This window comes from Heliangelus exortis, chromosome 21, assembly GCF_036169615.1.
Source record: "Heliangelus exortis chromosome 21, bHelExo1.hap1, whole genome shotgun sequence".
Lineage (NCBI taxonomy): Eukaryota > Metazoa > Chordata > Aves > Apodiformes > Trochilidae > Heliangelus > Heliangelus exortis.
The window spans coordinates 9,506,573-9,529,197 of NC_092442.1; the positions used below are offsets into that span (position 1 = coordinate 9,506,573).

General features: G+C 45.8%; 1 protein-coding gene across 1 annotated transcript in view; it reads left to right on the forward strand.

Moving 5' to 3' along the window:
* AATF (apoptosis antagonizing transcription factor) overlaps positions 1-22,383 on the forward strand; it is a 47,819-nt gene extending 25,436 nt beyond the window's left edge. The window contains exons 9-12 of the mRNA XM_071765130.1: positions 3,911-3,978; positions 5,426-5,506; positions 8,948-9,019; positions 19,077-22,383. Coding sequence (XP_071621231.1) covers positions 3,911-3,978; positions 5,426-5,506; positions 8,948-9,019; positions 19,077-19,140 — 285 coding nt within the window. The 3' untranslated portion in view covers positions 19,141-22,383. The remainder of the gene's footprint in view (positions 1-3,910; positions 3,979-5,425; positions 5,507-8,947; positions 9,020-19,076) is intronic.
* The last annotated feature ends 242 nt before the right edge of the window (positions 22,384-22,625 follow it).

The window sequence follows — 22,625 nt, forward strand, 5'->3', positions numbered from 1 at the left end:
AATCTCTCTTACCCTTGAACAACACCCTGATGGCATTTCTAAACCCCTCTCATTTTGTACAACGTGCTCGGTGTGCATCTCCTTAACGGGTGTGCAGAGGGAGTCCTTTTGAGGTGAATTCTTTAGAAAGCAGCACAGATCAGTGACCTCAGTGTAAATTTGAACAATGGCTTTGGTGTCAGCAAAAGCAGGTGAATACTAACAGCTCTTGGAGCTCTTGCCTTTGGCCACGTTCTGTGGGAGTGCTCTCATGCTCTTCCTTACCTGGGCAGATTCTAAGCTGTGAGGACACGGGAGGCAGAGTCAGTTCCCACCTGCTCCCAGCTTTCCATGAACGTGTCTTGTGGGCCTTGGCAACCCACACGACCTCCAGGTGCTTTTCTTTACTCAGGTGGTTGGCAGTCCTTGGTTTGGATAGGGTTGGTTTTTAGTGATGAAGCTTTGCTGAGCTCACAATCACCCCCACACAGGAGAGCTGCTTCCTGCCAAAGGCAAAAAGAACTGAGAGCAGGAGCTTCCCTCTGCTTTCTGCTGCCCGTTGTCCACTGTGCACGCAGTTTGTCCTCATGGTTCCAGCTTTGGGGAGGGACAGCTGGGAGCTGGCAGCTTTGTTGCAGACTGCTGGAGGGGAGGTGTTTGCACTTTGTTGTGTTCATTTACATGAGAGACTGAGCCTGGGTTTTTGAAGTTCAGGGAAGATATAAAGAGGTGAAGGAGGGAAAGGGAGAAAAGGATATGTTTCAAATCAAAGCCTTTTGATGCTGAAATTGCCTAACTCAAACTCTGTCTTCACACATCAGGGCTTAATGCTGATAGTGATTTACTTACACTTCCTAGTTAATAATTAGACATTGGGAGACACCATATATCACTCCTAATGGAATATATGGGGTCTGATGAGAGTTTTCTGTTTTGACTAATAAATTTTAACCAGAATCACCAAGCTTAATGAAATATTACAGCTTCAGAAGTGTTTTAAGTCTTGTGCTGTGAAAACAGTGTTGCTTCATTCAGTAAATGAATTTATCATTCCCTCTGGATTCTGAGCCCTAGCTGGCTCTGGAGCATTGGCTGAATGCAAGACTCTGAACTAGAAAGTGGAAAAACTAATCAAACCCTTAAAGACCAAAGGCAGTGAGGCAGGTCTAGACTGACTTTCCCAGTGGTAGCCTCTGGCTACATCCCCTTTTGTTTTAGTAACCATTGTTAGCATGATTTATAACTGTAGCTTTAAGACATACACTGTTTAGACCTAATAAGATTCTTTGCAGCTTTTACTTCTATTTCCTAATTTGCCTCTTGTCCCTACTCTTTTTTTCACTTCCCCCTTGTCTTCAGTCCTGCAGCTGGAAGAACATTTCACTGTCAGCCCCAAGGTCAACAGAGCTGTCTGTACCTCAGCTAAAGGCTGGTGGGCTGGTAGGGCAGAGGAGATGCCTGCATGCTGGGTTTCATCTCCTGCCTCTTCGTTCTGCTGAGAGAATCCTCTGTGCACAGAGGAGAGGCTGTGGCCCTCAGCAAGTACTGGAATCCCAGCTGGCACCCTGCCCCAGGGCACCCACTTCAGCTCCTTGAGTTCCCAGGCATCTCAGGGAAGGCTGCCTTGCCACAAGGAATGGGATCCTGCCCACTGGGATCCTGCCTGCTTCCCAGGTGCATTCCCCCTAGAATACATCTTGTTCCCCCAGTCTGGTTACACCTTGTGGCTCTCCTTACTCTGCCAGTCTGTGGATTTAGTTGGGCCAGCAGGAAGAGCAGGTCCTGCTGAAAATGCCTTGCTGCTTAGTTCTCTAAGGGTGTAGGAGATCTGGGCATCACTGTCTTCCTCTGCCTTACCCTCTGCCATTGCTACTCAGCAGTTTTTTTCTGTGCACTGTGCCAAGGAAGCAAGAGAAGAGGAGACAGTAAACACACCTGATTGCTGGGGCAGGAAGAAACCACTAAAACCTTGCTGCACCGTTTCTGGCTGCTGTTAACACCCTCCCTCCCACCTTGCTTTTGACAGAATATTGACTGGAAACCAAGATCCCATTTCTGCTTAGCCTTAAGGGCAGCTGTTTACAGAGTGGCAGTGTTACATAGGTTTACTGTGTCATACGTCTGTGTAACACTGGATTTGGATCTTGTATTTAGCTGCCAGAAGTGACTGTGATGAAGTGGGAGAGATAAACTGATAGATTGTGTGCCAGAAAGATGTTGGGAATCAATCAGATAAATAGGGCAGAGAAGTAGCTTGCTGTTTTCTAGTGATAATAAACCAGTGGCCTCTCTTCTTGGCATTTTTAAGTGTAATTGCTGGAGTAATAATATCTGAAAATAAGAAAATAGAAAAAAAGTCACTGCGGGTTTTTAATTATGCTCGAATCACACTTCTTTTTGTAATAATATGTATTGGATGCCTTACAGGAGAGGAAAGATGTGGACAGGTATAAATATTATTTGTGTTGCTTGAATGTCTCACACTTGAAATTAAAAAGAGAGTCATAAAATGATGCTCAGATACTCCTGTGGCATCTTTCTTTTGTGGGGTTGTTGTGTCCCACACCAGCAGTGTACTTCAGATCCGAAAGTACTCCTGGTTTCCTGGAGGGTCTGTTTCAGCCCTTCCTGAGCTGAGGCAGTAACTTCAGTAGCCAGTGAAATGTCAGCATTGGGAGGCAGCCTGTGGCCCAGTTTTGGAGGGTTTATTTCTGTTCTTTGCATTAACACCTTGGCTAATACCCAAGGCACAGCACGAGCAATTTACAGTGAGTGGTGATAAACGTGTGGTACTGGTCAAGTATTCAGAAAGGCTGCTCACAATATTCTCTGGCTGCAGGGAGCAAAAAGGACAAACCCTGGCCCTCAGGACATGAAAAGAAATCGAAAAGCCTGCTTGAACATTCCTGGTTTGTAGCTATAAAAAATATTTTGCTGTGCTGTTCCTCAGAGCCAGTGTGACTGCCCAGCAATGCTTGGCTTGTGTTTGCTGAAGGGTTTTGGTTCCCCCCTGCTCTCCCTTCTCGAAGTGCAGAGCAAGACCTGTGGGGCAGGGGTCTTGCTGCAGATCTGCCTGCCTCACATCTCTTGCCCGTGGGAGCTGTGCACACAACAGCCTGCAAATGTTCAGGCCTTTTTTTCTCCTTCCAAAGCCCCAGGAGCAGTGCTGGCCTCAGAAATACAAGCTGAATTCTTCATTCTGCATCTCTGGAGGAGAAACAACCATCTCATGCCAGGCTCAACTGCTCACATCCCACAACCTTGTCACCTATTTACCCTCTGTGGGATTGTAGGCTTTGTTCTGGGCTCCTGGGACCAGCAGTTACAAAATGGTTGGCCCAGCTGACAGTCCCAGAGTGGGCTTTGCAGTGCCTCTGGGGATTCCAGTCCTTTGCTGTTGCTTGGATTTGAGAGCATTGGTTTGCCTTGTCTATGGGGGGCTTCTTTTGCCTGGCCCATGGTGCTGCTGAGTTGTGCCCCTCTGGCTCTGCACAACCTTTTAAATTCTCTTCAGATGAATGACATGATGTCACCTAAGTAAACCCTGGTACTACCCTGATACTACTCCTCCCTCATCTGAAATTATATACAGAAAGTCTCTGGAGTGGCCTTTGGTGCTCTGCTCCAGTCACATATTCTGTGGGGACCTTTTTTCAAGAGTGGCATGGTCTACAGTTACTTCAACTTTCAGCATAAGGTTTTAGTTCCTTACTTGGACTTTTTCAGAGCCACCAACTTTTTCCCTCCTAAAATTTGTGCAGAAGCAGTGGTTCTTGGCTTGGGGTTTTCTAGGAAGTTTCAAGAAATGAGGCATAGAGGCTCCCTTGGGAACTTGTCAGCTAATTTCTTCAGTCTCTTGGGAAACCTGTGAGCCTGTTTGCATGAGCATGTCTTTCCTGAGCTTTAAGTGGGGTTGTTGGTTTCCTTCCAGCTCCTTCGAGAATTCATAGAACGTAAAACCACCTCAGTGGACCCCAACGACCAGGTAGCCATGGGCAGGTAAGTAGGAACCTATCAGTAACAGCATGAGCAAAACTACTGTGAGCTTCCAGTCCAATTCATCACATAGGAAAATGTTGAATTTGTTCCAGAGTTGGGATGTTTCCAACTCTCAGTGGTTCCTGCAGCACAAAGGGAATCCACAGGGGGATGTCTCAACCAACCCTAGCGAGGGAGAAGGAGACAAAGTGACTGCTGAAATTTGGCCTTTGCTCCTAATGAGCTCTGATTTGTCATTTTTTTTAGAGGAGCAAACCTTCTGTTGTGAGATCAGTTAAAGCAGTTCCTGTGTATGCTCTCTCCCTGCTGTAAGCAAAGGTACTATGCAATTAAACAAAATCAGGGAATGGTTCCTGCATGCAGAAGTAAAACATAATTCCAGGCAGGGAAACTCTCATTTCTCTGTTTAATTCTACAGTTAGAAAATAAAGAATCTTCCAACTACCACTTAATGAACAGTGTGCATTTGAATAGCCATGAGCTGTAAATTAGAATAAAGTGTAAAAGCAGAGGAATGCTGAAACTGTTGGAATGGGGCTCTCCACTGAAAAAGTGCTATGGGGGTATGTATGTAAATGGGGGGGGGGGAGAAAATGCATTAGGAAGTGTTGTGATGGTGAAATAACTTTTATCCATGTAAAATATTACCCAAATTTTAGTGCAATGTGTCAAATTTATTTTGTGAATGTCTGGAATATTATGGAAAGCTATTCACTATAATTTAACATGATATAGACAAAATTATATTTAAGTGGTGATTACATTGTACATTTATCTGACTTTACAATAAAATAGATTAGAGTAATTAAGATTATATTAAGATTGCAGTAATTGGATTTTGCTAGATTTTTTTCCCTGATGTTGAGTTTTCACTGTATAAATCAGGTGAGATGACACTCACTTGCATTTAAAAAAATAATAGTTATAACTATCAGAAGTTTTACCCTGATGAAAACTTAGTTGGCTTGATGAAGTTGTGTTTGAGGAGCTGAATCCTCCTTTCTAAATAACACAGCAGGGGATCAGACAGCACTGTAAAGACTTTTTTTTTTGCAGATTATAGCATTTATATTTTGTAAATATTTTCTTTTTAATGCCAAAGATTATTAAAAAAAAAAACAAAAACAACCCAAAACATCAGTAATCAGCAAAGAATTAAAAAAAGGAGCTAAGCCTGTGTTTCAGCAGGTTTCCCTGCAGCAGAATATTCTGACAAGCAGTGGCTGTGTTGCTGGGATCAGCAGATCTGGTGTGTGTGTCCCTCTGTGGCTGGAGAAACCCTTCGTGTTTAAATGCCATGTTCCTGGAGTGAAGCAGGCCCTGGGCACTCGAGAGCTTCATATTTGTTTTCCTGAGGCTCTGAGAAGGGTCCAGGCCCTTGGTGTTACTTGGTGCTGGTTTGCCAAGTGGTTCTAGCAGTGGTTTAACTGTTGCTGTGCATCCCCAGGCAGTGGCTGGCCATCCAGAAGTTACGAAGCAAAATAAAGAAGAAAGTGGACAGAAAAGCCAGCAAAGGAAGGAGGATTCGGTGGGTGAGAGCTTCTGCTACCAACCACAAGTTCTGATATTGCCAAATAAAGTCTGTCTGTGCAGGGGTGGCTCTGGGGTGCATGGGTAGGCTTATTCACACCTTTTAGGGCAAGATGTCTTGCTCTGGGGCACCCACTGAGGAATCTTCATGTTCTTTGAGCCTAGAATAAGGGCTTGGTTGGATGCAGCCTGTGATCAGTCTTGGGAAGGGTGTTCATTGGTCTCAGAAAACACTGGAGAGAGGTGTTCAAATATCCCTGAGCAATTTGGGGCTGTAATTTCCAGTGAAAGCCAATAAAGCACCTCTTGTGCAATATATATTTAGCTGACTGAAAGGTGGATAGCAGCTGTAGGGGAAGATGTGCAGAGGTGCCTCACTGAGGCAGATGTCTGTTTCCCCCTGACTGTCAATTGGAATTTGGTGACTAATCTCTCTTTATTTTTTGTAAGTCCCATCACAGCTCTCTTTAGCTTCAAAGCATTTCACATCCTGACTCCTGGATCACTAATTAGGGTTGCTCTCTCCTGTTGTGGCTTCCACCCTGTAGGGTGGAAAGGGAAGCAGTCTGGAGAGGATAGGGTTTTTTTTCCCCTTTGCAGAGCAGATATATTAGTCTCCCTGAGTTTAGCATGACTGCATGATTTGTAGTGGAGGAGGTGTTTGTGGCAGGGAGGAATGCTGAAAAGCTGCACTGCTTCCTGAAAAAAATCTGCAACATTAACCATCCTTTTGTGAGTAAACTATAAATCCTTAGTTTAGATGGCATCTGATAGAAAGTCAGTGGAGTCAGTCTGGGTCAGGCCTGGCATAGCAATTTTTAAGATAGATGTCATAAGATAATTTATTAAAAGAGGGAAGAGCTACTTTGTTGGCCTGAAAAGCCTATAATTATTGACTATCAATATTCTTTTCTGTCAGCATCACACATAATTGGATATATTCATGATTCAGTCAAAACTACTGACAACATCACACAACTGAGTCAGACTCGTAAAGCTCCAGGAATAATGGGGAAGTCTCTCATTGTGTGCAATCTGTGCACTTCAGCATTCCTGAGAGATCAGCTATCTCACCAAGTCAATTGCCTCTTAGATCTTAGGTGCCTTTTTTTACTCTTTTTTCTCTTCTTTTTTTTTTTTTTTTTTTTTTTCCCCTTCTTTAAGTAAAAGTTGCACTGACCCCACAGGGAAAATAGCTATAAAAGAAAAAAGTGTCACTGTCTCTGTTCTGGATTAATATGCAGTGAAGATCCAGCATCCTTTCAGAACAGTCCAGCTGAGCCCAAATGGGTGTTTATAAATAGTTGGTTCTTCCACTGGGAGACTCAGTGTCACCCCAGGCAAGATCACTTCTCCTCTGTTCTGTTCCTTTCTCTAAAATTGGGGCAGCATCACTCAGATTTGTTTTCATGAAGGCCTTTTAGATCCTGGAGAGCAAACATCAAATACTAAGTTTCATTTGTCTCCATAATTCTTCCTTTTTAGCAAACCCTCATTATTATTATGGCTCGTTTGGATGAAGCCCCATGCTTATTCTGGAGCTGAGGATCTTCAGGTGCTTTCAAAACCAGTCAGTGTTCTGCTTGACACAGGGACCTGTCCCCTCCATAGCCAGGGAAACTGGGGCACTGAGAGGGGAAATGAGCTCACCCAAAAGCTCCAGTCAGCTTTAAGAAACTTGGTGCTCAGAACTCTGCTGTCCCTGGCTGGGATCTGCCTTCTCTTGAGGCAGGTCTGGAGGAATGATGTGTGCACACCCTGTGCTGCTGCAGCAGGGGATGTCTTTCTGTGAATAAAGTTAAATATTTTGTATCTGCGGGATTTTTAAAGTCCTGATTTAAGAAATGTGGCAAAAATTAGTTCTGGACAAACAACTCGTGTCAGAGAATTTGTAGGAATAAGCAGGACTGGCTGTGCCTGTATGAGCTTTGATCTGTGTGAATCCATCAGTTGTTAAAGTCTCAGAAGTGAACTGTTTCACAGTCCAACCTCCTGACCTGCTGTTTGTGCACAGCTCTGGCTGGTCCCTGACTGTCATTACAGCCTCACACCAGGGCAGAAGCCCTTGAAGAGCCATTCTGACACAGGCTTGTGAGCTGAAAATCCCCTCTAGGGAGTGTTCCTGCATAAGCAAACAAAAGGGAGTGCAGAGGTGACAGTGGAAAGGTGACTCTGGGCAAATGCTTGTGAATCCTTTTGCCTGCTATTTGTCAAGCTCTAAAAATAGCAGCAGCTTGGATAAAACATTTCAGACTTGGGTAGGCTGCAGGGCAGTGTACACCAAAGCCAGTGGTTTGGAATCCCCTGCCCTCAGACAGTGGGGTTTAAAGGCACCTTTTCCTGCAGAGTTTTTCAATGCTGGAGATAAATTTTATTTCATAGAATCATAGAAAGTCAGGGCTTGGAAGGGACCTCAAAAGATCACCCAGTGCAACCCCCCTGCCAGAGCAGGGTCACCTAGAGCAGGTCCCACAGGAACACATCCAGGTGAGCTCTGAATGTCTCCACAACCTCCCTGGGCAGCCTGGGCCAGGGCTCCCTCCCCCTCACAGTGAAAAAATTCTTCCTTATATTTATACAGAAGTGCCTGTGCTCCAGTTAATAACCATTGCCCCTTGTCCTGTTGTTGGTCACCCCTGAGAAAAGCTTGTCATAAAATCATGAAAAGCTACTGCAAGTTCCCAGCCCATGTGGAGAGCAGGAAGGGGACCCCTTTCTGGAGGTGTAGCTCAGCTTGCAGAAATGATTTGGTGTCTCAGAAGCTGAGACAGATGAAGCACTGCATCACCTTGGACATGCCCCATCTCTTCTATGCACACATCTTTACCCTGTCTCCTTTGCTTGTTTTTACATGCTCCATTTGTAAGGTATTCAGGGTAAGACTTTCTAACTTTGGGTGTGGCTACCAGAGTGGGAATTTGATAGCCTTTAGGGCTCTAGATACCACAGAGCAAGAAAAACGTGCTAGCAGATGGCTGGTTGAGAAGGTCTGATGCTCTGATACTTCTGCTGCCTGCAGTGGGCTCTTCAGGCACAAATTCCAGAAGGTGATTAGGATGCCAGCTGAAGGAAGGCTGAAAATGAGTTCTTGTTTCTCTGTCTCTTGACTTTTCAGGGTTGTCTGTCTGGGAGGCTGATTAGGTACTCGCACACAATTAATGGATGCTGTGTGTCCTCTTTCAAGCTGTGATAAAAAAGGACTTGCTTGCTATTCAGTTCATTGTATCATCTGATTATTCTTCTGTCCATGTTATAAGAAAGGAGGAGGAGGGAAGGGGTGGGGAATTGCCAGCTACAACTAGTGACTCATTAGTTATCAGCCACCAGGAAAGCCAGAGCTCTGCATTTCAGGGACTGGTGTGTTTCTGTTCAAGCTGCAACATTTCCTTTTCATTAGTAGTTACTAATGTGCTGCCTCCTTATTTCCTGCCCTGTTCAGGTATCATGTCCATAGCAAGCTGGTGAGCTTCATGGCACCTATTGACCACTGTACAATGAATGATGATGCCAGGTGAGTAATAGATTAATTATGTTTCTCAAATGGCTTCATGACAGCATGATATTGACCTGTTCTTCAGTCTGTCTCCCCCTCCATTTCTTCTTATCAGTTAACCATTTGTCACTGGCATCATAGCCTGGGTGTCTTGGTCACATCTGTCCAGGCAGCCTGAGCTTTCCCTCTGTAATTATTGTGACACCAAACAAGAGTTTTTCATATATCTCAATACCTACATTTTGTTCCTGCTTTCAGACTCCTGATTTTGAAATCTTAGGGAATTGTTTAGGAAATAGACAACTAAGTTAGCTGGTGTCTTCAGCTACAATCAGAATTTACAAAGAACTTTTCCTGTAACACAAATGGCAACTCTAAAGTTCTGTTTAGTATGCCTTAGGTCAGTTATAAACTGGAATAGTTCAGTCAAAATTCACTCAAGACCTAAAGGTTGCTTGTGTTTATGTCTACTTAAAGAGTGAAGGATGTTTTAATGTGCTAATTAGAAAAGAAAATATATATTAAGTTTTGCATATAGTTATCATAGTTATCACCAGCAAGTGTGCCCAAAGGTCCTGCTGTGTGGGTACCTGCATCCCACTCTGCCAAGATCAGGCTTTCAGGCCATGGATGGACCAGTTCCCAGGGCAGGCTGGGCAGGTTCTGTACCTAGTTCTGCTGGTGGCTTTGGGGATGACCTTGAACACTGCTTTGTGTTTCTGTGGCTCTGATTCCCCTTCCAAGCAAAGAAATGCCTGTAAAAAGCAGTGCTTTAGTAATAGTAGTATTTCACTTTTTAACATACACGGGGAAGCTGTTGTTTCAGGTACAAAAATAGAAGCCTAAGCATTCCTCACTGTTTGCCCAAATGTTGCTGGTTACCTCTGACATAAAGAAAATGCCTTAACCTTTGCCCATTGCAGGAACTGCTGTCCTCCTCCAGCAGCTTCTCTGCAGCATCCTCCCCACAGCTTGTGCTCTGCCACTGTTTAGTCCTAATGTTGAGCTTGAATTTCCCTGAGCTGCAATTCAGGCCAGTTACTTCTTGTCCTGTTCAATGTGGGCTTGAAAAACAGATTCTTGTTTCCTCTCTGCAGCAGCCCTCACAGATTAGGGTGGGCATTCTTGCTTTGCACAGGGAAAACGGGGGCATTCTTTAGCTTAGCTGCATTCTTTGTCTCCCTGGTTTATACCATTTGAGTCCCATAAAACAGAATCAAAATACCAGAGTGGCCAGTGTCTGAAAATTAGGCCTGAATAGGTGTTTTGGTTCAGCTCCCCCAAAATTAAAATATCTGCTTCCATCAGTCTTTTTTTTTTTTTTTTCCTAAATCATAGTCACTTCACATCCCTGTTTAAAATACTCCTGCATGGGCCATAACACCTCCCTAGCAGCACATAGCTCTACCAAACCAGGCAAGAAGAATTCAACCTCTGCTTTAAACTGCAGGTGAATTAAAAAGAAAGGACTGGGCATGGACACATGAGAGGGAAGCAGTAATGATAACAGCTTTCCTTTGTGACAGAAGGAGGTAATTTTATTGTTTGCCAGTGTGAATTACTAGATTGAAAATGCAGGTATACACTTCACAGTGATGTGATCATGCTCTGAGCCTTTTTTTTTGGCTGTTTTTTTCTGGTCAGGCACTTAAGAGGTATGACCCCAAAATAAATACACACCTGAACAATGGGGTGCTCTGTGTTGTAATGTGAGAAATCTTAAGGTGTCGGTGAGACGTATGTAAAAAAAAGTTTGTAGAAATAGAGCCTGTAGAACAGCCCCTGAAGTTTTAGCAGTGGCTAAAGTGGCAGGTAGATAGCTGGAAAATGCCAGTAAATAAATAGGGATGGGCAGAAGCTTTTGGGGATAGTGCAGAGTCTGGGGGTGTGAGGTGATGAGTGGGTCTGGTTCTTCAGCTGTGCCAAAGCCTCAGTCCTTGTGATGGAGCTACACAAGCCCTGGGTCACTGGGGCAGAAGCAGGGGGGACTTTTTGTGACAGTTCTCTTCCTTTGCTCACTCTAAGTCCATTTGAAGGCACGGGTCTGTGTAGCACCTTGCTGCTTCTGTGCATTTAAGCAGCTCGTGCAGGCTGGGAAAACATTTGGGGGCTGATTCTTCTGTACATTTAATCCATTTTGCACACCTCTGGCTGTGCAGGGAGATCTTAAGTTCCCTGTGGGTGGTGTCATGGCTGTGGGACACCCAGAACTTCCAGGATCTGCCACATCAAGTTCATCCCTTGCCACTGCTGCTGGCTGGGGAAACAAAGAGCAAACGTGTGTGAGGAGAAACAGCTCAGGCTCTGCCTGGAGAGGGGCATGAAGAGTCACTCCAGAATCCTCTCCCAGCCTGAATTTGAGAAAAGAAACATGCAAGTGTGACAACTGCCTTTGTCACCATCATTGCCACTTCCCTTCTCATTCTTGCTGCTGGTTGGAATAATAGCACTGGTGCAGGCAATTAATCTTCCACTTGCCAGTTCCCTTGCACCCTAGGCATGGGCATGGCTGTTTAACCTTGTGCTCACATATATTATCTTGTAATGTGGGGGACACTGGTGGCCTCCAGCCCTCCTGGATTTTAACCCCTCTTTGGTAGTATTTTAAAACATACACTGGAAAGAGATCTTTATGGTTATCTTGGGGTATATGTTTACAGACTTAAATACATCTATTGTATTCTTGGGCCAAGGTTTTTCTAACTGGGCCAAGGTCATTGCTCTGTAAATGGGCCTGCCCTAAAGCTGTATTTCTGTTTGGGGAAACTGAGGCTGGAGATTCTCCCTGGAAGTCTGCAGGTCCATAGCCAGTGAGCTTATTTTCAGTACGTGCAGAGTTGCTGTATCTGCAGGAGTGGATCCTATAAACAGCCCAGTTGTGACAAGGTCAGGTGAAGCCTGTGTTCCTGGGCAGAGCCCTGTGTGGATATTGGTTTTCTTATATCTCTCTGTCAGCTTTGATGTATAGATCTTCAGATCTCTGCACTGTACTTGTGTGTGTGGGACAGAGACTAAACACAGACACCTTCAAAAAAAAAAAAAAAAAAGGTATAATATCAAATTACTGCTAAGTTTGATGAACATCATTATTTCACCTCTGGAGCGATGGCAGCTTGCAGGAGAGATGTTCTTCAGGGACACAGATGTTTGGTCCAAACACCTTTATCTCCCAAGACAACTCAGGTTATTCTGACAGGTAAAACAAGATTGTGCAAATATGCAACAGTGATCTAATCAGCTGGAACAACAGCAATATTTTAACTGGCACTACCTTTTAACAGCATCATTAAGGGCTCTCATTACTCTTTTATTAGAGGCTCACTCTATTTCTTATCAGATTACAGAATGAACATAACTCATGGCACTGATTTGATCTCTTGTTAAAGAGGATTACAGCTCTGCATTAGCTTGGATTGACACGGTTTATAATTTGCTGTTGATACACATGCTGGTGGTGCCACATGTGTGACCCCCTCCCCACAGCACTGCTGAGGAAAAGGACACCCATACATCATCATTAAAGATGGCACCCAGGGCAGCCAGGGGAGGCAAAAGGAGCCTTTTCTGCAGGAAAGGCAGGCAGGACAAAAGAGACGAGTTCTCAAGTGCAAACTGAACTTCAGAGCAAGGATTTATAACTGGGGGAGGGTGGGGGAGAACGGATCAGCTTTTGGGTAGGTTCCTTTCTGCCTCAGCAAATGGTTCTTTGTTACCTGGGAGGACTTTGCATCCACGAGGAGCCAAATCAGAGGGAAGAAGATGGCTGGAACAGGACAGTGTCATACCATGCAGTTCCACCTCCAGCCCTGAGGCACAGAACCCTTTCCAGGAGCTGGAGGAATTTCCCCTGCTCTTCTCAGACCAAGTGGAAGAAATGGAGTGCGTGGCTCCAGCAGTGCCATTGGCCTCTGGTCCTGCTTGGTAGCAGAGCATCCAGCACACTCCTGCTGGGAAGCTAAGACACAGATTATCCAGCTTCCAGGGAGGCTTGGATTAGAGCATTTCCCTTGGATCCAGCCAGGATGCTGTGTGTTTTCCCAATCTGCATTCTCACTCTTGGGCTTAGTGCAGTTGCTTTGTCACAATGTGTCTCACTGCAAGCAGAGGGGGGTACGTAGTAGGAAATCCTGGTATTAAAAGATTAATTTTCTTATATGACATAAGAGTTTAATATTAAAAAAAAAAATTAAAAAAAAAAAAGTTGGTGAGATACCAGCCTTTAAGTTAACTCACTTTATACTTCGGGTATTAAAACACCATGAGACTAGATTAAGGGAGGAATTTGGGCTCTGTGCCTGTCAATCCAGTGTGTTCACTGTGACACAAGTCCCTGGAAGGAGGCAAAGCCCTTCTGTCTGAACAACTGAACCAGCAGCTCCTGTGCTGCATGGCCCAGACCTCTGGTGCCTGTGTTGGTGTGAGAAAAAACACTTCCAAGTTGGTATAGACACAGCCTGGAGGAAAGGTTGTGCTGCTTTGTTTGGGGAAACAAAGGGAAGGTGTTTTAGGGAGTGGGGGACAAGCTGCCCACCTGGACTCCCAGGCTTCTGGTCCCTTAGGGGAGATGTGGGAGCTCTCTGGGGAGGTGATGTCTGCTCTGCTGCCACCCTGAGCTCTGCTGGGACCCAGGAGAAGCCACATCCTGTGGAACCAAACCTGCCTGGGGTGTGATTGTTGGTCCTGTAGGATTTTGTGTGGGGTTCCATTTGGTGGGGTTGATCCCACTCACTCTTGACTGAGCCTTAGGAGTCACTGGTGTAGATGCAGCTGGGTACCTGGTGTGGGTTTTGGGCAGAGTTGTGAGAGGGGTGGTGTTGGGATAAGGAGGTTGTGCATCTTTTTAGTGTTGGGATGAGGAGGTTGTGCATCTTTCTGGTGTTGGGATAAGGAGGTTGTGCATGTTTTTAGTGTTGGGATGAGGAGGTTGTGCATCTTTCTGGTGTTGGGATGAGGAGGTTGTGCATCTTTTTGGTGTTGGGATGAGGAGGTAGTGCATGTTGTGAAGCTGGCAGCAGTGGAGTGGTTACATGAGCCCAGGATGGGCTGAAATCACCGTGTCCCAACGGTTGATGTTTGACATCCTGAGTAAGAAGACAGACGCCTCTGTTATGGAAATTTCCTTTTTAAAGGGAAAAAAAATAACCTGTTAAGAGCTGCCAGATGATTTGTCGCCCTTCCTTTGTGAGACAATTTGTCTTCTCCTGCATCAAATCTGTTATAAAACAGGCAAGCTGTGAAAGAAGGAAATCATCCCAGGAATATGGGATGTTAAGGTACACAAAGAATGGTCCCCTCTGTGTGGCTGTGTGCACACCTGCACGGGGCACTTCACACCCAGCAGTCCAGGGGCTGCTCTGCTCAAATACCTGTCTGAAAACAGGGACTGAGAAAGCAACATTTTATGAATTTCATGGGGAAATGAAAGCTGCTGGAAAGCACCCCAGTGGAGGAAGCTGGAGGGATCTGAACCTCCCTGGGTTTTGCTCCTTCTCCAGCCACTTGTCCACCTGTATTTTAGGATTCATGCTGTAAAAGCTGACATGAAAACATGAATGCTGTTGGGACCAAAAATCAGGATGAGAGGTTCCATCCCTGCTCTCCCATTTATGCTGTGCTGGTGTACGGGGGGATGCTCAGAGCTGGTGACAGAGGTGGCAGGTCTGAACCCCAGCTCTGGTTCAGTCTGGGGAACAGTCCCTTGAGCAGCAGCTCCTCTCTGTCTCTCTTCTGTCCTCCTGCTCCACATCCCCAGCCTCAAAACTGTGCAGAGTCCCTTTGTTCAGGGCAGGAACCAGCTGCCTGAAATATTTATAAATCTTGTGCCTGGTCTCACGAGACAAACCAGAGGTGACGTGTCACCTTTCATAATTTAAAGCCGTGGGGACTAAAAGCATTTGCAGAGACTTGCAGGACCCAATCCTGACCTTCCTGAGCAAGAGGGAATTGCTGCAGACCTTTCTGAATCTCCTGCGGGCTCGGGGCAGGGTGATGGGAGCTGTCTGGGGGGGAATTTATAGCCCGGGTTGTGCGCTTGGGAGTTTTGGGCTGCGGTGGGGAAGGGAGTGAGAGAGTGCCATCTCGTGGGGCTGCTGCCCTGCCAGCACCACTCAGCACCACTCCTCTGACTCTCAAGCCCCTCGATTGAGAAGATTTGGGTGTTTTCATCCTGTTTTGGTGATTGTCCCTGCTGGCTTTGCTCCACGTCCCCGCCCATAGCACGGGTTTGTCCCGGTGGCAGTTCCAGGGTGAGGGATGGGTGCTGGGAGGTGTGTGGCCACCTGCTCATTTAGGGTGATGCTTTCAACTAGAAATTAAGAAATAAAGAGCTTCTGCTTGTTTGCTCTCCCTGAGTACTTTCTCTGCTTGCTGGGTGCCTAGCAAGCTGAGCCACACACCGGGAGACAAAAGGTTCCTTGGGACCCAGGCAAAGTTTTCCAATAAAATCATCAACCACTTGTTCCACAGCCAGCTTCGGTTTCCATCAGGAGGTGATTGTCATCCTCCCTTTCTCATGTTCTTGTGCTCATGCTGTATCTTTCACCAGTTTTTCTGAATTAAGAATTCATTGTTCCCAATGGAGATGCAGTAGGAATGGGGTAGGTGTAGTTATTTTAGTACTGCTTGGACCATATTCTAAATTACCTCTATTTTTGATTTTGGTTTTTACCCTGAAAGAAGAGAAGTAAAAGGTCCAAGGGAATAGGTACATGGAGGGTATTTTTATAAACAGAGCACAGCAGTGACTCATGCAGTATTGCTGTATTAATAGTACTCTGAAAAAAAAAAAAACCCAACACACCAGAAGCTGAATCTTTTCCCCTTAATGTGGTTCTTCTACTAGTTTACAAAACAACATGGGGAAAAAAGAAGTAATATGACTATAACTACACAATGTAGTCCAGCAGCAGCTGTGCTCCCCTCCCACATGCAGGTATGTATTAGTTTCCCCTTTGTGTATTTGGTGGAATAGTGCTACTGCAGATGGGCAAGGTGGATTCCTCAGGGCCTGCTAACAGGTTCTGTGATTTATATTTTGATGATTCTTGTATTTATCAAATGTGCTGTTGCTATTAATATGCACCCAGGACACTTCTGCCCACTGTGTGCTTGTTTCCCTGCTCCCTGATGCAGGGGTTTGGGCTCTGCAATGTGTGTGCCAGCAGGACCTGGGATGGGGAGGGTGGTGAAGTCCCCTGCTCAGTTAGCACAGAGCTCCCTGTCAGAAGTACCTGTCCCTTTAATTTAGTTGTGTAAAAATAAAGGCTGTAGACATGAAATCAGCAGTTTGCATGGAGAGGGAGGGCTGCTCATGGTGCTTGGGGAGCAGAGGAAAAGACCTCCCTCATTGCTACCCTTTGTCTGGGGCTGCAGGTGCCTTGTATGATGGGGCTGTGCAGACTTTTTGGGAGCAGGCAGGGGTGGGTGCCTGGGCACAGCACTCCTGGGAGGCACAGCACCTGCCCTGGCCTCTGCCTCTCCAGTCAGCCTGGAAGAAATGCATCAATAATTAAGGCAAGGTACTTACACACACATGTTTTATGGCAAATGGCTGTGTGGCTCGTGATCATTTTTTCCAGAAACAGGTTTTATGATAATATAGTAAAAATATTAAATTAGAAAATGCCTCACTAAGGGTGATAAAACCTTACTACAGTGGAAATAGGTAATTATCCCCTCTACAGCCTAAATGACAGTTTAAAAGAAATAAAAATGTTAGTGCTCATTACTTGCTTTTGTAGGTTGCAATAAAGGGTAAGTTAAATTTTAATTCTAGGAAGACCCCTGCATCGACCTGCTCCTTCCCACTGCCCACCTGAGGTGCAGCCACTGTTAATTACTCACACAGGTTATTCCTCAGCACCTTGCTGAGCCCTCTGCCTCTTTGTGCTAAAGTCCCCTGTCCTTCACCTGGAGGTAGTGGGCTTGCAGCTCTGGTTCCACTCAGTGGCTCCAGCCTGATGTTTAATAGATGTGGGTGGAGGAGAGAAATTTTATATTTTTTTAACCAAAACCCAAGTTCATTATGCATAGCCTGAAGGGGGCTGCAAGTATTAAAATCCACACTTACCCTGGTGAATTGAAACAGAGACAAGGTTAAACCTGGAGGATTGATGAGTTTTACTCTCTGCATGGTTAAATCCTGCTGAGGGGAGATGCTGCAGAGGAAAGGGAGCCTGGAGCATGAGAAGGGGGGGGGGGGAAAGGTTGGGTTGTTATATTTTTTTTTTAGCAGGGTGAAATATTTGTTCTGTTTCGGGGGTACCTGATTTGCCCCCTTCTCCCATCACTCTTTGGGTGCCTACCCATGCTGTGTCAGTATCCAAATGGCTCCACTTGAATTTTTTCCTCCAGCAGAAGCAGGATGGTGGCTGTGGGGTGCTGGGTCATTGCTGCAGGACCCCTCTTTGCACCCACAAAACCTGGGACACCAATGTCAGACTCTGTCAGTGCCGCCAACATTTCCCTGCCCAGAAAGACAAATTCTTGCTTGCAATCTCCCTGGGCCCTACTTGCTTGAAAAATTACTGTTTATTTAAAATCTGTAGGACTGGAGCACATTCAGCATTGTTCCCTGAACTCCTGTACCCATCAGAGAACTATCAAAAAACAAACTTGAGGACAAAAACCTGTAAAGTCTGATTCCCCAGCAGTGACAAAAGGCTGCAAATAAACATTATTTTTGTGCCTGTTCCCCAGGGTAAGGCAGAAACTCTTGAAGGCAGAAGGTTTGGAGCCTGTCACCTGAGTGAGGCCTTGAAGTCCCAATGGCCTTCTTGGCACTAGTGCCACTTGCCATCTGATTTCTCAGCTGAACCAATAAAAAGCCAAGTCCTAATAATAAAGTCCTAATTATCTTTAATAGTCAGGAAAGATGGAAAATGTGGGCTTCCATGAATTAGAATAGTTCCTTGTCTCAGTGGCCTGCCCATGGCTGGAATGGATACTTCCTTCCTTGTCTTCCTGGGATTAATGGCTGGCAGTTTTCTGCCATCACTGTCCAAACCTTGGGATTTCCTTTTTTCAGGAGGCTGACAGGTACCTTTCTGCAGGGGGGATGTCTGGAAGAGGCAGACACCTTTCAGACCAGTTGCCATCTCTTATTGATCTGTGAAGGAGCAAGGCATCAGCACAGCCCCCCAGAGTGGTCCCTGCTCTGGTCTTAATTGAGAAGGCACCAAAAATCACTGTGTCCCTGGCAGAGCTGAGTTTCATTCTTGGAAGCCATGTTTTACCCATTCTTGGGTGGTGAAGAAACCTCTCTCCTCAGCCTTTCCTGACAGGTTTCCTGGCCCAGCTGCTTTGCCAGGAGCCATTGGGATGCTGGCACTGGGCTGGTTTGGTTCTTGCCCTGGTGACCCAGTGACTGTCAGCCTGCTCTGAAGGAACAATCCTGTCCTCTTACACCAAGCTGTTCCTTTAGAAAGTGCATATATAGGCAATAAGGCCCTCCCCATGCTTCTCCTGGATTTCCAGACATGTGATTTATGAAATGCTCTCTCCTTCCTCCCCCTTCTCTTCTCAGGTTACTTTGCTTTCAAAATTAGATAAATAACACCAGCCCAATTACTGTGTTTTTTTTTTAAGGGAAACTTGCTCCTGTTATCAGAATTGTTGCATATGTGATATTAATTGGAATCTTGTTGCTGGGTCATTTTCATTGTTTTTCAAGTACTGTCAAGTCCAAGAAAACCTATGAAAACTAAATTATAGTCCCACGTAGGCTGTCTGATTGAATCCTCCTTATGGCTCTGCAGTCTCATACATCCTATTAAAATATTCAATCTTGTTTTCTTACTTGAAGAGCCTGTCTGTAAAGGGCAAACTTATAGAAAACCTCATTCTCTAGAGATATGGTATCCAGCCACACTGAAATATTTACATATTTCTGTACTGTGTCTGATTGGTCTCATGCAAGTTCTCCCCTTTGCCTGTATTTATTAATGAAGATTGTTGAATACATTTTTAATTATACAAGGCCTTTTCATTTTAAGGACTGGATGGTTTCACTGGCAGCTTCTTGCTTCTGTTTTGACCTTGAAAAGTAATTTTTCCTTCTTGTTCCTCTTCTCCCCAGGACAGAGCTTTATCGTTCCCTGTTTGGAAAAATGACAAGTCCTGGAGAAGCAGAGCAGGATTAGCATCAGGATCCACACCAGGACATCTCCTCTGCCTGGGCAGCTGCTGGTTTGTTCCTAAAAACCTCCCTGAAGGAACATCACACATGGTTACTGCTAAGTGACACAGGCTCAGAAAGAAGAGGGGGGGGAGACATCTAGCTTGGCTAAACACACCCTCCTCTCTAGCTTTGAAATGGACTCTGCTTCTTCCCAAAGACAATCCATTTTTAACTATTCTCTTGGAATTCCTGACCTTGGTTTTGCAATCTGCTCAGCACAGCCAGAGGGTTCTGCTGGGGGAAGGAGGGCCACAGGGTTCAGACCAGCCAGAACCACCAGTGCCCCCTGCAATCAGGTCACCCACCTTTGTGTTAAATCCTGAGAGATTTTTGATTTGAGGGGTTGGGGGGGGGGGTGTTAAAGTCTGCTGTTCTGGTCATTAGCTGCATATCTGGAATGTGTCACTTCATTTTTTTTCACCAAGTCAAGAGGATTTAAATGTCATTTACATAATTAACATGGCCTTAAAACAGAGAAAAGGTGCTCTCCCTTGCAGCCTGCCAGAGCTCCTGGTTCACCCTCCTGTGCCTGAATGAGGGACATTTGCTGCCTGGTGATGAGGAGCACCACACAGGGACATTTCTGCAATTAGAACAAATTGCTGAATTTTTTTCAGTCCCTCATTGATCCCTCACACTTTATTATTCCTGCTGATCATGACTCTGAGGCATCCTGCCTTCACCAGTGCCATGACACGCTGGTGTGAGAGGCCAGCACTGGTGTAAACTGGCCAGAGGAGATGTCTCACTTGAGGGTTTTTGTGGGGTTTTTAGCTCCAAAGGTCAGAAGCTGGAAATTAAATCCCCATAAGGGGAATTGGTTGGCCTGCAGGGACCAACTGGAAATGGAGGTTATCTCCCAGCAGTGATCACCCCTTTCCCTGCCTCTGCTGGAAAGGGGACATGATGCAGCACACTTTTATCCTTTTTTTAAATTTTATTTTATTTTTTTCCCCCCTTATACTTTCTCTGTAGCTGCATTGTTGCACTTCATTGTGTCCCCGGAGCTGTCTGCAAAGCTGATATTAATTAATCAATTTTGCACCTCATCATTACAGATTTGTCTCTTATTCTGGTCACCTGTTCCAGTAAATAGCTTCCCAGTCCCTGCAGTGGTGTGTGGAGCAGAGGCCACCACACCCAGGTGTGGGAGAGCCAGCTCAGCTGCAGAGAGTTGGCTTAATCAAGTGTGGAATTCTGGGTTAAAAAGTAAGGAAAAAAAAAAAAAAACCCCACAAAAAAAGCAAGCAGAGTTGTGTACAGGTGTGTGTCTGGCTGAGTGCCCCAGAGCAGCTCCATGGAGCCACGGGAGCTTTTCCTTTCCCTGTTTCTCACTGGTGTTGGGCCTCAGCCCTGGAGAGGAGCAGCAGGTCAGCCCTCTGGAGGAGTGGAGCATTTTTCTTGGCTTTAGAAAGTAAGTGCCAAGGTGAGTAGTGACTTTGTGCAGCAAACCTGTGTATCAGGGAGGAATAAATCTCCCTGGGCACGTGCAGCAGGGCAGGAGCTGCAGCTCTCAGGGAAATGCATTGATTTCTCCTGTGTGTGTCCCCCACCTCTGGCTTGCAGCTTTCTGCCAGGATTTGCCGGGTGGAAAGGCACCAAATGTCACCCTGGGCTCCTCCCTGCTGCCCTTCCTTGTGCAGGATCCCACCCACACCCTCCTGTCCAGCACTTGCTGGAGGCAAAGCCCCATCCAGGGAGCTGTGGGAAGCAGGGCCCCCAGGATCTGTGGCTTTGGGGGGTGGGCTTCTGTTGTGGGTTTTTTGGTTTTTTAAGTTGCATTTATTGGGATGCAGATTATCAGCTTCCCAAGTTTGTGTGGGTGGCAGGGCTGAGGCTGTTGGAGCACTGTGGGTGCTGAAGGGAAAGCCCCTGGCTCTGCCCTGGGGTTTGCTCTCACTCCCAGGACAGTGCAGCTCTGGGTCCCCTTCATGTTTGACTTCTGTGTCCTTTAAAGTTGTTGCACCAGGGCTCTTAATTTTTTTTTTTTCATTTTTTTTTTTCTTTTCCTTTTTTGAGCGCTAGCTGGATGTAACGTTAAAAGCAGGGTAATGTGAACCACTTTAAATGTGATAACTTCTCGTTCGTATTGTTTGAAGAGATAAGAGTCAAAGCCTCACTAAGCATGCTTTTGAATTCACTTATCAGTGTTTAAGCAGCTTTGCTCCCTGCCAGCCCCCACCACCTGGGCACCAAGATACCCGGGGAGGACCTGGGCCGGCAGCCGCAGCTTCCCGGGGCCCCGTTTCATCTCCTGCCTGGGGCAGCTCTGTTCCTGCCGGGAAAACGGGGCCTTTCCCGGGAGCTGCGGGAGGAAGTGGAATTCCCGAGTAAGGACTCAGCAGGGGCACTGCCTGGAGAGGCTCTGCCAGGGACCTGCCCGTGTCCAGCAGCCGTGGTGGTGATGGGCACCTGGGGACAGCCCTGGGGACAGCCCTGGGACAGCCCCAGCCCCTCACAGCCCTGCTGGGGAGGGGGTTCCATGTGTGCATCCCCCCCCCCCCCCCCCCAGCACCCGGTGCTCTTTACTAAGGACACAGATAACCAGGATGATTCTCACTAAGTTATTCCTAATGCTGCCAATTAACAGCAAGAGAGATATTTCCCCCCCCCAAACAGAATATTAATTCTTTATTAATTGATGCTACAGCTGCTAATTAGTACCTACACAAGCAGACATCATACCTGTGCAAACCATTGCCCAGTGACTGCACGGGGTGCTGGGGAATTGTCTGTGTGACGGGGGGACAAGGGGGGCTCGGGTAAGCTTCCCCCCCCCAGCCCTGCAATAGCAAAGAATTTCAACTTTCAGACAAACAACTTCATTTACAAGTGTGTCGCTAATTAGCTGCAGAATTAGTAAAGCAGAGTTTTCCCCCCATAGATCGGCCAAAGCCCTGAGGGAGGCTGTGGAATAGAGAGAATCGCATTTCCAATTATTTTGTTGAATTGCTAATTTAGTTATTGTGCCTGGCGTAATTGTGATGGGTATTGGGTGTGCAATTCAATTTGTTTTAAATATTTGTGGGAAGGCTGATCAGTAATGGAGCTGACCTATTTCGTGGCCCAAATTGAGAGAAGAGACTAAAACAAAAAAACAGCTACAAAGCCACAGTTTGTCTCAGTTTTTATTTTGATGTCTCTCATCCCTCTTAAGACTGTTGATGCAACAAAAGGTTTACATTAAAAGATGATGGCACTTTGATCTTGGGCTTTTGAGAGCTTACAGCTTTGGTACTTCTTTTCTTGGCATTTTAATATGTAGATATTTTAGGCTAAAGAGTTTTAAATGTGTTTCTGGAGTTCAGGAGGGTCTGTCCCCTCAACCCCCACCCCCCAATTACATTATGTTTGTTAAGGTGATTTGTGTTTTTAACTGTCAGGAAAATGCTTTGAGAAATGGGTGAAAAATGACTGGGTTTGTGGTTGCTCTTCAACGTGTCACGT